The 15,574-nt window shown below is 37.5% G+C and overlaps 2 protein-coding genes across 6 annotated transcripts; both read right to left on the bottom strand.

The window, feature by feature from the left end:
• Nucleotides 1-677: 677 nt before the first annotated feature.
• Nucleotides 678-5,156, bottom strand: LOC113730744 (uncharacterized). Its single transcript, XM_027255627.2, has 5 exons — nt 5,016-5,156; nt 3,935-4,071; nt 2,195-3,557; nt 1,293-1,462; nt 678-1,130 (listed from the first exon to the last, which is right to left on the bottom strand). Exons 2-5 carry the CDS (start codon nt 4,069-4,071, stop codon nt 1,022-1,024), a joined length of 1,779 nt encoding a protein of 592 aa, XP_027111428.1. The 5' UTR covers nt 5,016-5,156; the 3' UTR covers nt 678-1,021.
• Nucleotides 5,157-6,413: 1,257 nt separating this feature from the next.
• Nucleotides 6,414-15,195, bottom strand: LOC113730742 (uncharacterized). 5 transcript variants are annotated; one of them, XM_027255623.2, is made up of 15 exons: nt 14,414-14,554; nt 13,769-13,912; nt 13,481-13,567; nt 12,484-12,587; nt 12,296-12,346; nt 10,969-11,140; nt 10,510-10,830; nt 9,875-10,078; nt 9,266-9,775; nt 8,948-9,157; nt 8,503-8,691; nt 8,096-8,268; nt 7,682-7,834; nt 7,469-7,550; nt 6,414-7,384 (listed from the first exon to the last, which is right to left on the bottom strand). In XM_027255623.2, the coding sequence occupies exons 2-15, from the start codon at nt 13,769-13,771 to the stop codon at nt 6,986-6,988; spliced, it is 2,658 nt and encodes an 885-aa protein (XP_027111424.1). In that variant the 5' UTR covers nt 13,772-13,912; nt 14,414-14,554; the 3' UTR covers nt 6,414-6,985. The 5 variants fall into 5 exon arrangements, with proteins under 5 accessions (XP_027111424.1, XP_027111425.1, XP_027111423.1 ...); XM_027255624.2 differs by having other exon boundaries at nt 14,410-14,547; XM_027255622.2 differs by lacking the exon at nt 13,769-13,912 and having other exon boundaries at nt 14,414-15,195.
• Nucleotides 15,196-15,574: the final 379 nt, after the last annotated feature.

Raw genomic sequence — 15,574 nt, 5'->3', positions numbered from 1 at the left:
GATGGCAGCAAAATCATGACACCATGCCAAACAAAACGCTGAAAATCACGTTAGCAGAGCTGGAATCGATTGCCCGGTTTGGACTCTTAATTGACAACCTCAATGAGTAGTCTATGGACCAAACCTAATGATGCTTTGATGGCGAACGAAAACGAAAAGTAGACCTCAGTTCGAGAATCTCACCCTTGCAAAAAGGAAGATGTAATAATGAATCCCTTCTAGACTGGGAATGCCTTACTTTTAGGTGGACTAACATATCCATGTGATGCAAGCAACGTATTTATAAAGCAAAAGATCCCAGAATGGTCAAGCTTTAGTCTTGCGTTAACAGTTGGAAAGCGTCTACAAGAAAGAACTAAGAACAAGACCTTATCAGCCATCCGCGATCGTATGAAATGTGGTGGACTGAATTCTGTTCCTGGAATACTGCTGCGTCACTTTTCCAGTGGAGCAGGGGATGGAAAGGGATTTTTCTTCTAAATATAATAAACAGCAACCACTCATCTGTTGCCGTGACCATTTTCTGTTGTGGAATGAGTAGGGTTGCTCTTTATTAAACAGTACTATGTCCTTTTCTGCTAACAGTGTCTCCCATGGAAAATTGGGATTTATCACAACTTAATGGACAATTTATTTATGCTGTCGATATTTCTTAGGATACAAGGAGATCATACAACTACTTCAAGCTATTTTACTTTTTATTATGAAGCAAATGTAGATTTATCCACACCATGCTTACACTTGTTCCATCCAACTTTAATGGTGCAGATGAGGGGAGGTCATCAAGAGGCTGAAATGATGGACCAGCTCCTTAATGACATCCATCTAGCAAGGTCTCCTCTTCTACCTAGGTTTCAGGGATACAAGCATCATGTAATTGACCGCAGCAACCACCATATACATTAAGTACGTTACCAGATATCATAATATCATGGAATTAAAGTTTCCCATAAGCTGCAAACACTAAGCTTAACACCCTGCAGATACTCTCAAAAGCTACATTATAACACCCCGTAAACTCTCATCCATTCAAAAATCTCACAAAAGCAGTAACAAGCGCCTTGAAGAATGCAAAAACTGGATTTACTTCAGATTCAGCGGGCAGCTCTGATGTCCTTTCCCATGTTTCACTGCAAAGGGGAAACTCAATTGGGTGAGGCTAAATGAACAGTACGTAGGTGGGGCAGTCCGGGGACTGGGGAATGTTGAAACTGATTCACTCTGAAATGATAAAGAGTGACATCTTGAACTGTATGCAAAAGGGCCTAGGAGATGCTACAAAAGATACTTACAGGTTAATTCTGTTTAATGTAGGATTGCTTCCCTCCTTGGAGCTGCTATCACCTTCGATCTTTAGTTTGTCTTCTATTCCAATGGTTTCATCTGGAATGGACTGTTCATGAGAAACACCAGTATTTATGTCACCATGTTTCTCATTGGTACCCGTTGGAACATTCGCAGGCTGTAAAATAACGTCAGAGAAATTAGCACCACCCAATAGGAAAAGAATAAAATGTGCAACAGCTACAGTATGTGATAGCCAAACACAAGTAGCCACCTTCCAATTTTTCTATGTATAGGCCACCATACCTGCTGCACCTTTAATGAAACCCCACCAAATTGTGACCTTTCATCTTCAGAACATAATAAATTTTTAGTTACAACCAAATTTTAAATTACCTTCATTAGACTTAATAAACTAGTACTGACAAGTTCATTAATATCCATGTTGCGACAGCTGAAGAATAATTAACAAGACAACCACAAATGGAGGTTCTACCAAATTGCAAGATCAAGATAGCTCCAGGCTGCAAGACTCATCATAAGTACCCAGGTTCACCGTAATGCAATCAGAAAAGTTCATCCGGGATCTGAGTGTCATTACGCTTTTAACCTCGTAGTGTTACAGTACCAAAGTGTAAGTTTCACTTGCATCTCCACTCATCTGATTTTCAAACATGACTCTATATATACTTCCATTACAAGGCCTCCCAATGAATTCGACCAATCAGGACTAGGAACTGGAAATAACCACTTTCATTGGCACATAGATGTCACATAGCCCAAAGTCCCTCTACATCTTATTCACAGCTACAAGATTTAAGCCCTTTAATAAGCACAAAGTTAGGGATGCAAAGACATACATCCCAAGCCATGTGCAAAAGATATATTAAATACATCATAAGTAAAATACCTTTGCTTCAGTGGGGGAAGAGACCTTTGCTCCGATTTCTGCAGCATTGCTCATGTCAAATACAGGAACTTTTTTGGTTGCAGAGCAATTCGACATTTCCAATGGTGGATTCCCATCATTTAGGCTGGCAGTTTTACCCACCAGCTCACTCTTGCTTTTTGAAACAGCAAGGTCTGCACCAGCTTCCACCTGCACAACACTACAAGAGTGCTCTGTAACTTGTACTCTGTCCTGTTCAATTTTGTTTACCTCCAGAGTTCTAGTTCCTTGACTTTGTTCTTCTAATCTTCCTTCCAAGTCATCAAATTTCCTAGCAATGGGATGAAGTGGAAATTTTTCAACTACTATGTCAGCTTGCCCACGAGTCATACCAGCATTTGATGACTCAACTGTTTTAGTACCACCTTTGTTGACATCCAGGCTATCTTCTCCTACAGCCACTGCCAATACTGGTTGTTCATATTCAGTTTCTCCAATTGCCTGACTAATCCCATTGACATCTTCCGTGTCTGCTTTCAGATGGACATCTCCAGGAAAATCTCTAGTAGAATGTACAACTTGTTCTCCCCTACTTTCCTGGTGATGTTCTTGAATAACTCTGGGATTAGGTATAGACAAAGGACTACGTATAACTGGTTCATTAGATTCTTCATCCTCGTCAGTTGGCTCACTAACATTGCCAATTGGTTTGCTGTCAAACTCCTGACAATCAGGTCCTGTCAACTGCCCACTCAAATTTTCAAGGATTTCATCACTTGTGCCTTCATGAGTATGGATTGCAGCTTCAATTAAACTGCATTCATCAGATCCCAAATCATCTTTAATTGTCTCAACTGCACCATTAACTACTTGATCATTGTGTAGTTTCTGATGCTCAGACACAAAGGATTGTCCACTAGAGTTTGCAACAAGTTCTTCACCACTATCCAGACTTTGTTTGGATGAAGTATGAGCTACGCTTTTTGGTCCATCTGATCCCATGTCATCTTTAATTGTCTCAATTACACCATTAACTACTTGATCACTATCTAGATTTTGATGCTCATACCCAAAGAATAGTCCATTAGAATTTGCAACAAGTTCTTCACCGGTTCCCTGTCTTTGTTTGGATGAAATATGGAGTACACTTTTCAGTTCATCTGATGGTAATGAACTTCTCTGAGCTTCAATGGAAATGGATCCTAATGGATAATGCTCCAAAACATTATCATAGCTCTGCTCTTCTGAAAACTTAGCTGGACCTAATACTTTGTTTTCTTGAATAATTTCTCGAACAATTTCCCGAACTGTGTAAAAAGAACCACCAACTTCCTTGTGTGTAAGATTCAAAGATGGAAAATTTCCATTATTTGAGTTCTGATATCTGTAAGAAATCGACCCAAGAAATGTGAAGACGTCAGCGAGTATATTTAGTAAAAAAGGAACAATTTAAGAAACTAAATGAAATAAGTTCTTCTTCCTATTTATGTGGATGGTCAAGGAAACTAAAATAGATGAATTCTAGTCCTAAACAACAAACAAAGAGATTTCTCATTTTGGGTAAAGCACAATCTATATTACTCTCAAGGACCAGATGACAAAAGTTTACATGCTAACACAATCATCCTTATGCAAAAAGTGAAAATTTAATAGTGATGATTAAAAAAGAAATACACAGACACATGCACAAAATAGATCACCATTGTAATGTAAATAATATACAAATTCTCTTTATAAAAAGAGCAAGTTTGAAAAGGTTACTTCTTTATAAAAGACTCAACCATTGCCTTCCTCTCCTCCTTTGAACGCCTAATCCTTGCCTTCCTCCCTCCAGAGTCACTATATGCAGCAAGGGCAAATGTTTGCCCAACCCATCCACCTTTGATTGCATGCATCATCTGAAAATTTTGGTTATGTGAAATTTTGGTTATGAGCTCCAAGAACATAAAAAAAGGCAATACAAAAACAGGGTGCTACTGCTTACTTCTTCGATAGTTTAGGATCGTTGCAAGTCAGTGACTGTACAACGTATGTTTACACATCAACCACAGATATGAATTTCAGGTGATTAGAATAATTTTCAGTTGATGCCTTTCGTGGGGTAAACAAGCAACATAAAAGATAGGTTTCTTAGCCGCATGTATATGTCATGTCACACATTCAAAGACCTATGAACTGCAGAGTTTATCTCATCACTTTCCAGACTCTATTTCTCTGTAAGATAGACAAAAGACCGGCCTCCTTATATGCATATACATTAAGAGAGAATAAGATTCATTAGTATTCTAAGGGAGTGTCTCTTTGGTTCTTTCGAAGAATGTCAACTGATTTGACACAAAACTAATCATATTTCTGCCAGCATTCTGCTCAAACCCCAACACAAAAGGAAAAAACAATTAAGCATATAGACTAGACAAATTTTTTGTAACCCCAAAAAAAAAAAAGAAAATTGGCTGGCCCACATAATGCCCAACCAAAAAAATTAGCTGAATTGAAAATTTTCCACTAGCATTCCAGCATTCATGTCTAAATAGAAAAAAGAGAACAAAATAACTTGGGTTACTAATTCCTCCACATTCCAGCAACCAAGAAATGCAGTGGGACATCAACTTTGCAAGCCCATCCCAATTTGAAACGAAAACAACAAATGATTCAGAAGAAAATTACAAGAACTTCAGCATACAGTGTTGCTCCTCAAAAGAAAACCAAAATGGGAAACAGCAGAGAATGAACGACCAGTTCATTTTGTCAACAAAAAACCGATAAAAAAAAAGTAAGATAAGCTAAAGTCCATAAAGAAGTCAGTGATTTGATAACTAGAAATGCAAGAAATGGGTGTCACCTGAAAGAAGAAGCAGATGCGTAAGATGAGTCTTCAAGGTGTGAACAGGGAACAGTAGGGGTTTGGAGTGGGAGCCGAAAACCCTACACGGTTTTTGCTGCTCAGCCCAACATTCCCAATTGAGTCTAATTAGGCGTACGATGAGGGAGGGCAGGATTTTAGTACTGGCTGGCATGGGGGGATTATTTTTAAATTATTACTATACATTAAATTAATATTTCAAGAGACAAAAAATAAAACGAAAGGAAAGGAAAAAAAAATGTCCGTTGAATGTTGAAATGACTATATTATCCTGGTCGAATCCTTCTTCGTCCCAATTTTTTTTTTTTTGTCTCTATGTGTTTGATTTTGGATGTTTTCTAAATCTTTTGCTTGCAGGTTTTGGTTAGTGAACTGATTTAATCAGTTCATACAGTGCAATGTGTTCAAACATCAATCAGGATCTTGCTGCTACTACAATTTTTTTTTTATCTGTAAGTTTGTTTGGACAACTTATTATTTGTTATACTACAAACATATTTTCAAAAAATTTTTATTTTATATACATCATATTAAAAAAGTGTTATAATATTTATTCAAAAAATTATCCCAAATAATATTCTATCCAAACATATTCTATATTAATGGTTCAATTGAAAATTTATGGACCATTCATCGTCGTGCACTTTCAACTCCGTTTCTCATAAGCCTATTTTAGGAGAATAAAATTTGCTACATCTTTTTAAAATATTGATTAGTTTTTAAGAGAAGTTTCCGATGAAGCAGTCAGTGAAACCGGGCACTCTACTGACATTGCTCCAAAATTTCCCCAAATCAGGCATTGAAATTAGAAGTGCGCAATTGAAATTGCAAACGTCACACTTTCTGTGAGAAAAAAACGCTGAAAATTTCAAGCAAATTTGGCAAAAAGGGACGAGTGGAAATAGAGCTATTTGTCCAAGTGCATGCAAATGAGTTACACGGATCAGCTTGACAATTTAGGTGGCCCAAACCCATTTGAAACAGGGGAAATTGGGCTAATAAATGTGACCAATATGTACAAATTTGACACCAGTAAGAAAACCAGGGCTTTTGAGGATTATTCGGGGATTAGGTTTATTTGCGAAATTCTTGTGACTTCGTAAGAAGATGAAAGAAAAAGAAAACCAGAGCTTGGTGTTCCAATCCTATTTGCATTTAAGGATTTTAGAATGTGTTCGTTAAAATGTTATTGGGTTTGCCTTTTGGTTTCGCCTTGAAAATCATCAAAGTACCAGGAAATAGGAACACGAAACTAGGAACAGAGTATCCCTTGATATTGTCACAAGTTAACTGTGCACATAAGGTGCCAGTTACTATAATCCTGTCAAATTGTATGAAAGAACATCGCACCAATAGTGGGTTGCAAGCAGTTACAAATTTGGAAGAATAATGCGGTAAACCCATTTTCCTATAAATAGTACGAGTACGAAATCTGCCCCTCAAGCAATAGCAGCCCATAAGTTAGTCAAAATTGTAAACCTCTACTCGAGGGTGTCATGGTTTTAGTAGTTACAAGTCAGAGAGCCAAAAAGGGGCTTTTCAGAAGAATTGGATCGTTATTTCAAAGGATATGTACATGTGAAAAGAATACAATTGTATGTCTAAAGAATTCCAGTCAAAATCAGTTAGATCTGGAGTAGTGTTGAAGGCCGTGCAATTTATACCTGTATGCTATGTTGGCTACAAAATTGTTGGTATGTCATTCTAGCTTTGCTTGCTTTTTTTCAAGTGTATCTTGGCACCTGCGACCCCCGTTCAATGTATTGAGTAACGTCAGAAGAATAAGTCAGTTCCAACTACCTTTGATGCTGTTAAGGAACAATCACTTTACTCCATTATCAGCATGAGGCTCTTCGAATGCTCAAGCTTAGAAAAATTATCACCTCACCTCCTCGACGACAATAGGAATAGGAAATTCCAACAAAACTTTCAACTCTTCCTGCTGAGATCTACAGCTTCAATCTTCCAAGTGCCTTCTGCACATATCCATGTTTCATCCTGTCGAGTAGTTTCTCTCTTGTTTTTCTCTTCTTGTCCATCTTCAACCTATATCTTTCTTCCCTCTCACGCTCATATACACCTTGCCAGTAAACTTCCCCTGTTAATGGCCATAACCACATTTCATATGGATGGTCATTGTCATCTGCTGCTTCAGCAAGGTCTTCATCCATACTTTTCAATAATGAGGTGTTGAAGTACTTCGCCCACATAAATCCTTTCCGTTGTTCTATCGGATGTTGTTCCTCCAGCAAACCTGAGTGGGGATCAATGTAAACCATCCTACGTGCACTATGATATGCCCATACGTTGACCAGAAGTTCCATCACCCGACAGTAACAATGCTGCTTCTGGTAGAAGTGTCACAATTTCAACATCAGAATCTTTCATTTTGTCATTTTCTTGATTACAGATAACTTTTGGTCTATGCTTACCTCCAACACTGAAGACCCCAACAAACAAGAAGTCATGTTGCTTGAATTTACACGCAAATAATCGAGAGAATCCACAAAAATCCTAATATGCAAAGGAATTTTCAGTCAGATGACAAAATGCAGGTAAAGCAAACAACGACCTCAGCCGTGGCATCTTAATCATGATATTAAATTGCCAAAAGGTTAAGCAATGTGTTACTCCAGGGAAATTACCTGGAAAACATAATGAACTCCAGAAAAGAAGAGGTTGGCATGACCCAGCTATGTAGGGCTGACCAGCGCCCTCCATCTTCAGGCATGGGTGGAAGGGCTTCTACATGTGACGGTAGGGCATACATTATACGGAATGCATCTTCAAAGGCACTTCTGCAAATTTGAATTATTTGAATGAAAAAAATTTAGCAACACAATCTTCAAACACTAGCTTAATAAGTCAAAAAAAAATGCTAAATGGTTATTACGACTTTAGAAGCAAATTTGAAGAGAGAAGATTCTCTCATATTCTATGTAATTTAGCATCTTTAAAAGGGGAGAAAAATTTAGATGCCTGTAGTCTTTAAATGATATGTAAAACTAAGAAAAGCTATAAAAACAGCGTAGGTCATGTGTCTCCCAAAACACTCTAACCTGCAGTTTCCTCCATTTAAGATGTCACACATGGACCAAAAAGTAAGCACGTCATTCCTCCCCATAAATCCACCATCCATGTCCAACATCGCCCAAAAGTATATCACATCTCCTTTAGTATTTTTTTGTACTACTTCTTCCAGAACCTGCTCAGCTTTTGTAGAGAGACTTGCCTGTCATATATTGTAGGCCAGAAGACGTTCAGATGAAAAATATTCTTTTGCTTGATTACAAAAATAACAATTAATGGTAAAGGAAAACTATTTTGACAACACTATCTTGCAATCCCATTACAGGCATTAGAACCTCAATTTTAATATATGATATTTCATTATCTAGAATAAAAAAGAAGCAAGGTTAGCCAGAAAGACAATTCCTCTGAAATACATGAGAAAATTAGGGCACACCTTCCTCCCAGCAGCACGCCAAGACTGAAAACCGATCCAAGGTCGCTTATGGATATTATCAACACCATTCGCAACTGAAAACATGCCTCCAATCTCACAAAGTACGTCTCGGTAATATGTGTCATTCAGGACAGGAAGCCGAGCAACTGCATCAACATCATCTGACCTCAATCTTCTGGCCCGAGTAGACTGGGGAGATTTACCAGTATTAGCACTGACAAACTACAAAACTTACATGCAAAACACAGCCTAGAAAAAGAGGATAACAATTATTCAAAGTAAGAAAACCAGCAATTTCTACTAGAAGAAACACACAAGTGTCAGCAACACAGACGAGGTAATAGAATAGATTACTGAACTTGCTCCAGAAAGATAGTTTCTTCTTAGTTCATGTTGCAACAGATGACTTAATATAAGCCAGTGTTCCTGGATCAAAAAAACTTACGAGACTCAACCCACGGTACAAAGAACCATGATGTAGAAATTGCCAAGCTCCAGCTCCATGGTAAATCTCATAGATGCACAAAGGTTGCCCAGTCCTTTCCAGCTCTCCTTCATCTCTTTCATTCATTTCAAACTTAAGCTTTTCAGATTTTCGAGCATTACGATATAATTCATCCCAATCACCAATCGCTTTCTCCATTCTTTCTTCAATCTGCGAGTATTACAATAATGTTCTACCCAACAGTAATTCCAACAACCTGGGAAAAAACAAAACAGGGCAAAAAGAAATTTGCAATGCATAACAGAAGCACGGTCATACCTCCTCCATTTCCAAAGACTCCAGTTCCTCAGAACTTTCCATTTCCCTCAAAATATCCCAATCTAAATGTGTAGGAAAATCCCCGTCCAGAGCTTCTAAATCATTGCCAGAGACATTCTTTAAGGGCAATAGATTGGCCATGTCTTCTTCAATATTGTATACAACACCCAAACTTAATCCATAACCTCTGCTATGTGGATTTGCAAGGTCACCAGCTTTTTTATCAATTTCTTCCTGGAAGAAGTTCCACTCCCATGAAGTCTGCTTAAGCTGAGAAGTGTTACCAGGAAGCAAGACATCTGATGGAAAATTGAGGATATTCTCAAGCAACTTTGCATAACTCATTACACATTCTGATGCTAGCATATTCTTTGCTAGAAGCCTGCCAGAGGAAGCAATAGAATGGGCAAGCTTCAGTAATTTTGCTTCCGATATCAGAAGTGAGAAAGCTTTGATTAGCGCATCAGGGTTATGTTTGGCAACGATCATCCCTTGGACCTGATCAGCAACCTGGAGATTTAGAAGCTTAATAAGAGAAGTAAAGAGCAACAATCATAATATCCACAACGGAACTCAATTGTCTATACAAGATAAATGTGTAAAACCCACATGTCTCTTTATGACAGGATTTTCTAATGCAACAATAGGCATTCCAAAGGACATTGCTCGTGTCAGTAATGGTGGAAAACCCTGCTCATCTTGTGGAGAAGCATACAGTACAATGTCAGCCATCAATATCAACCCATTAGGATCACCATGAACGCCAAAATGTCTTAGAGATCCTTGATAAAGTCCCAAACGAGTGGCAATGTCCTAAAAAATACAAACAAATAGGTGTAACTCAGATCTCACAGCTCTTTAACTACCACTTCTTTTTTCCCTTGTTTTGACCCGGGGAGGGGGTAGTAATGCTAAATAAGAAGTCCTGATAAATCTTAGGATTGTCTGGCTAGGAAAGCAAGACAAACCTTGTAAGAACTTTTCACTTGAATAGAATCAAATCAATAAAACAAGGAAAAGGGATTTCCACACAAATAGGGAAAAATTAATCCTGTAGTGGAACACTTTTCAGATCAAGAAAAATTCATAAAGACGCTATTATCCATAGCCATGAATAATATATCAATAGAAGATATCAAGGATAATCCTTCATGTAACAACATGCATTACGTTTTCCCAAAGCCTGGATTTGCATGCAGACAGATATACCTAAAGAACTATATACCTTGGATAATTGATTATACCTGCAAAGCATCATCATACTGACTGCTGGAGTTTCCACATAAGAAGACAAACTTGAAGGTCTCCTTGCCTTCTTCTCTCCCAGCATAATTGAGTAAGAGTGGCTCCAAATCATGCATTGCCACAGCATAATCCCATGACAGCTCAGCAAAGAAAAATGAGCTTCCAATAACCAAAACCACCACATCATCTTCACAGAAACCATTTTCCTTCCGTAATACCAATTTGGAGTGTGTCTTAGTGTAGCTTTCTGCAGCCCAAACATCTACTGGTGATCCAGGAATCACAAAGAAGTTTCCAGTGTCAAGCACACTATATAACATCTGATACAGGAAGATAATCTTAATTGAGCAGGAGAAGCACATCATATAGAATTTGATAAGTAAGCATAAGAAAACCTAAAATAATTCCTATGGATTGACTTTGTAATGCATGTAATAACAACAGAAGGATGAAGTTACCGGCAAAGAATAATCAGGAAAGACAACAACATTAGCCCTGCAAAAAGCACTCTTCCAGTGAGATATGATATGGTTCCATTGATTCCTTTCATACATCTGAAGGCGATTTGCAAGGGTATCCTCTTGAATTATCCAAACGAGTGGAATAGAGCAGAAAGGCTCCTGCATAAGGCTGCAAAAATATAAAACTCACAAACAGCATCTCAAACAAAAGGCATATTGTTGAATAAACCAGTAAACATCCCTCCCAAAGCCATGCTTGCATTTTTCATCTGAATGCACATTCAAGCACCACAGGAGCAAAGAATACTGATCTCACTAACATACCAGAATTTCCTACTTTCACTCAACAAACTGAAATTCGTCATTATCCTTTTTATAGCGCTTTCATTTTGATACCTAGTGGAATACCATTTTACGATCAGCTAGACAAAGTTAATGATGTTTTCTGAAAAACTTGTCGACTGTAGACAATGTCAAAAAAATCATTAAGACCTAAGGGACTAAATCTGAGTTTTACTTCAGGACTAGTGGATTATACTCAGGGTTCGTAAACTTACAATTACAAAGTGAGACATTTTGCCCAACTACATCTCCACGAGGAATAGACAAATGCAGAAATGGTCAATAAGCTTCACAATTTCAGTCCACTCCACAAATCACTTCTTTGGTTAGTATCCAAAGTGGAAAGATAAATGATAATGCAAAATAATAAAAATGGTTTACAAGTACCAAAGAGATCGACGGGATGTTAACACGAAGCAAAATATTACAGAACTACGATTTTTCTCCAATCAACTGTGCAGTGAATAGAAGAAGGCTCCAGTGGCACAAAAGAATCCGGTGATTAAGAGAATACTAAAATTAGAAAAATGAATCAAACAGCAGTAGCCCTACCATCTTCTTAAGGCTATTTATGTATCTGAAAAATTAATTATGCAAACCTTTTCCTTATATTTGTATCATTTAGCACCTTGTTTGTTATAAAGCAAAGTTAGAACCTAGCTAAAATGTCTAGTCAGCAAGGTAGCACTTACTATAGTTAAGGTCTATCTCCCCTCCCCAATCGAGCAAACTAAATAAATAATTAGACAAATAACAGGAACTTGTTTCAAATTAGAGGGAAACCATCTCTTTATAATTAATTCAATTTTGGAAGCTAAAGTTTAGGGACAGATTCCTCTTTTCATTTGATAACTCAGGCACAAGGTTAGCACTAAGAACCAATTATGCATCAATTTTTCTAATGAGAACATATGGTAAATTTTGAGAAAGTGATGAGAAGTAAAATTAGTTCATTAATTTCATATGTCAAGAATGTCTATACCTTGAAATGGCATCCTTCACTTCAAGAGAATCTGCTATTATACCTTCAAAACTGCAGCAATGAGGAATTTTATTTATTAGTACCAATTTAAGGACTAATTGACTAACTATTTCATGGAGAAGTTCTTACTATCTTAAGAGAATTACTATTGGATTCATGAGTAAACTAGATGAAAGAATAAAACATACATTGACCAATCAATATGACCATGTCTTTCAGGACTTAAATTCAAGATTTCACCTCCTATTTCCTCCCAAATTTCTCGAGCATCACCATCTTGTAGTGCATATATCTGCAAAGAAGCATGCATTGGGCCCAAAAAGATTATATCACAATCACACGACAATTTGCACTAAAACATATTGATTAATCAGACAAAACTTCAAATTGACAAAGATCCTCCAGGATTGAGCAGATTATAGGTGGAGAAAAAGTCAGTCTGATCACTAACTGGATTGAGGGGATAACAGAAAACAGACGAAGGACAGGTCGTAAATACCAAACCATATAAACCACACCTAAACCCTCAAACTGACCAGTTGTATAGTCTTTGACTAACTAATATCCCTCAAAGGACTTTTAACAAGTGTTCTATCAAAGGATGCAAATAGTAAAATTCATTGCTTTGATCACATAATTCTCTTGAGATTTGCGCCAGAGACACCGAAGCCCTCTGAAATTTCCTTTAGTTGATTGCATTCATTTGTTAGTAAGGCAAAGAAAATTTGATTCTTATTTTCAGGAACTTGATAAGGGAGAGAAATTATAAAGCAATTATTTTTAAAAAAACTAAGACAATACATATTTCAGGAAACCTAAACAATAAACAAACTGGTTAAGAAGCTAGTTTTACACAATTGCTAAGATGGAACTCACTTGGAAAATTAAACTGTTGCTATGACCCACAAGTGATTATATGTGAATGCAGGGAGAACTTGGCCAGTAGAACCCATGTAAAAGCTTTTAAAAGCTTCGTAAAAACTCTTAATTTTCTACTTAATGAGGAAACAACAGGGCTCTTGCTCTATTTCCTTGATGGCATCTAAAAGTCAAAGGTGATAAACTTAAAACTACTCAGGAAGGAAAAAGCCAAAATTCATAATGCATTTACATGTCCACCCGAACCTAACCAACTTTCATCCATCTTCTAACCAAGGATATAAGATATAATTCCTATAAAATTACCTTGAACAAATAGCCAAGTCCCTTCAAATTCTTCATCACCGTAGATAGCATCAATGATGAAGGATCCTTGTTCATGTTTCCTAAGATCTGAAAAATATAAAATGCAAAGCTCAAGTCTGTGAAATTCAAGAAATCATGATAAATGAAAAGCATGCATACATGGACCTTAATACTTAACAAATAGTATAAACAGATGAATTAGATGATGCCCAAATTCATCCTATGTTCCACCTCAAGTCTGTCATGAACTTACAAGATCAACAGTTTTAGTCATGTTTGCATCCTTACCATCTACTCTCAGTGATGTGTTATAAGTCATAACAAAATATTTTTCAGTTTTCCTGTTTCTTTTGGCACAAGACTTCTTTCTGAAATATGTGAACACAGTTCAGCCAGGTGGCCAAAAGTTTCTTGAATTTCCAGTCAGCATTCCTATAAAAGAAACACACATATACTCAAGCTGCAATCATATCCACCAAAAGTATCAGTACTTGAAGTTGTATGACTCAACTACTTGTTAAGACAAATTTTTATCAAAGACTTGGCTAAGAAAATGACTTTCAACTGAAGCTTTGGTTTGCAATTCAAAGATGTACAGCGGGACATGCACAATTCCCATTTCACGTTGCCCATTCAGTGACGTCCATCTCAAGCAACAGACATTGATATCACCAAGAAAACTAGAACTCTGCAGAAAATGGTTTTTTGAAAGTTTCTGATATTAATGGCAATAAGCATATCAAAGCCAGCTTAAAGTTCATAGCTTCACTTAAAAAGAGTTTCGAACCAACGCAAAAAGTAAAAAACTTCGGAATCAATCTTAAGAAAGCTAGTCATTCCCAGAATGAGCATCTATTAAAATACAATAGCTCCAGAAGAATTATCCAAAATATAACTACAACTAAAAACATGTATACAAAAAAACTCACTCACAAGACCAATTCGTGGAGGTCGAACCCCAATTCTCGGCTGACTCCGCAGCCGATCAAGCCCGTCGTGAAGCTGAAATCTCCTTTGCGGCTCAAAATGCAAAGAGCTGCCCAACTTCAAGTCATCTCTAACAGGCCACAGCCGTTTGCCTCTCTCACTCCCTCCTCCACCTTGCCTAAACACGGGCATGATTGAGCTCTGAAGCACCATCGACGCCAAAGCAAACACAAATATCACTAAAAAAATGCACAAATAAAACCACGATCTCTCCCTAAACGGAAACAATAACATCTTTTTAGCCGCTGATCTATTGTAATGGTGGTGGTGGTGGTGGTGATGGTGAGAATGAGATCGGCCTTGCTTGTATTGCCGATCCAGAGGCGAAGTCGTCGCTGTTGACGTGGACGGAAGGTAAGAGGCAGCAGAGTTAGGGTTTCGTTTGAAGCGGAAACGGTCTCGGATCGAACGGAAGCCGCCGCTTCCATTTCCCACGCCGGTGACGGCATTGTCGTCTTCGGAGAGGTGTTCCATATGTTGGGTGGTGAGTCGAGTGAAGCTATTCGAGTTGACTCAGTGCGATTAAGGAAGGAGAAATTCGGAGCTTCCTTTATGTTTGTCTGGTTACTCACACTGCATTTGTCAGTCGAATTCAATTTGTATTGCGTGTTGCTGCGGGGTGGTGTGTGACTGCGCGTTCTTTCTTCTGTTGCGATTTAGACAGAGTAGAACCAGTTTGGAAGTCTGTTTCTGATTTTTTTTTTTTTTTTTGGCATTTAGATTCTGGTTTTTGTTTATTTAATTTGGTGAGAAAATTCAATGAAGTCGACGGAATGGAAAGGGAAGCGGATAAAATACATTTTCTGCTACATTTTTTGGGCCCAAATTAATTCCAGTTGTAAACGCAATATACGTCAACGTCGAGAAGAAATGACTATTTAAAGCTATGCAGCAACTAGCAAGAAAGAAAAAAAATAAGAAAAATGACTTGTAGGATATAGATAATTTCAGAAACTTCCCCTGAGGTTTTTTTACAATTTCATTGTCCTCTCTCAAGATTTTAGAAATATCACTTGCCTTCCCTATCAATTATTTGAGACTCAACACTTACCTCATTGATAGTTAGACATTATTACCCTTGAGGTATTTTTGATATGCAATATTCTT

The sequence above is a fragment of the Coffea arabica genome, chromosome 2e (assembly GCF_036785885.1).
Source record: "Coffea arabica cultivar ET-39 chromosome 2e, Coffea Arabica ET-39 HiFi, whole genome shotgun sequence".
Lineage (NCBI taxonomy): Eukaryota > Viridiplantae > Streptophyta > Magnoliopsida > Gentianales > Rubiaceae > Coffea > Coffea arabica.
Note: the sequence above shows the minus strand (reverse complement) of the source record. Positions and strands in the feature narration are given on the sequence as shown.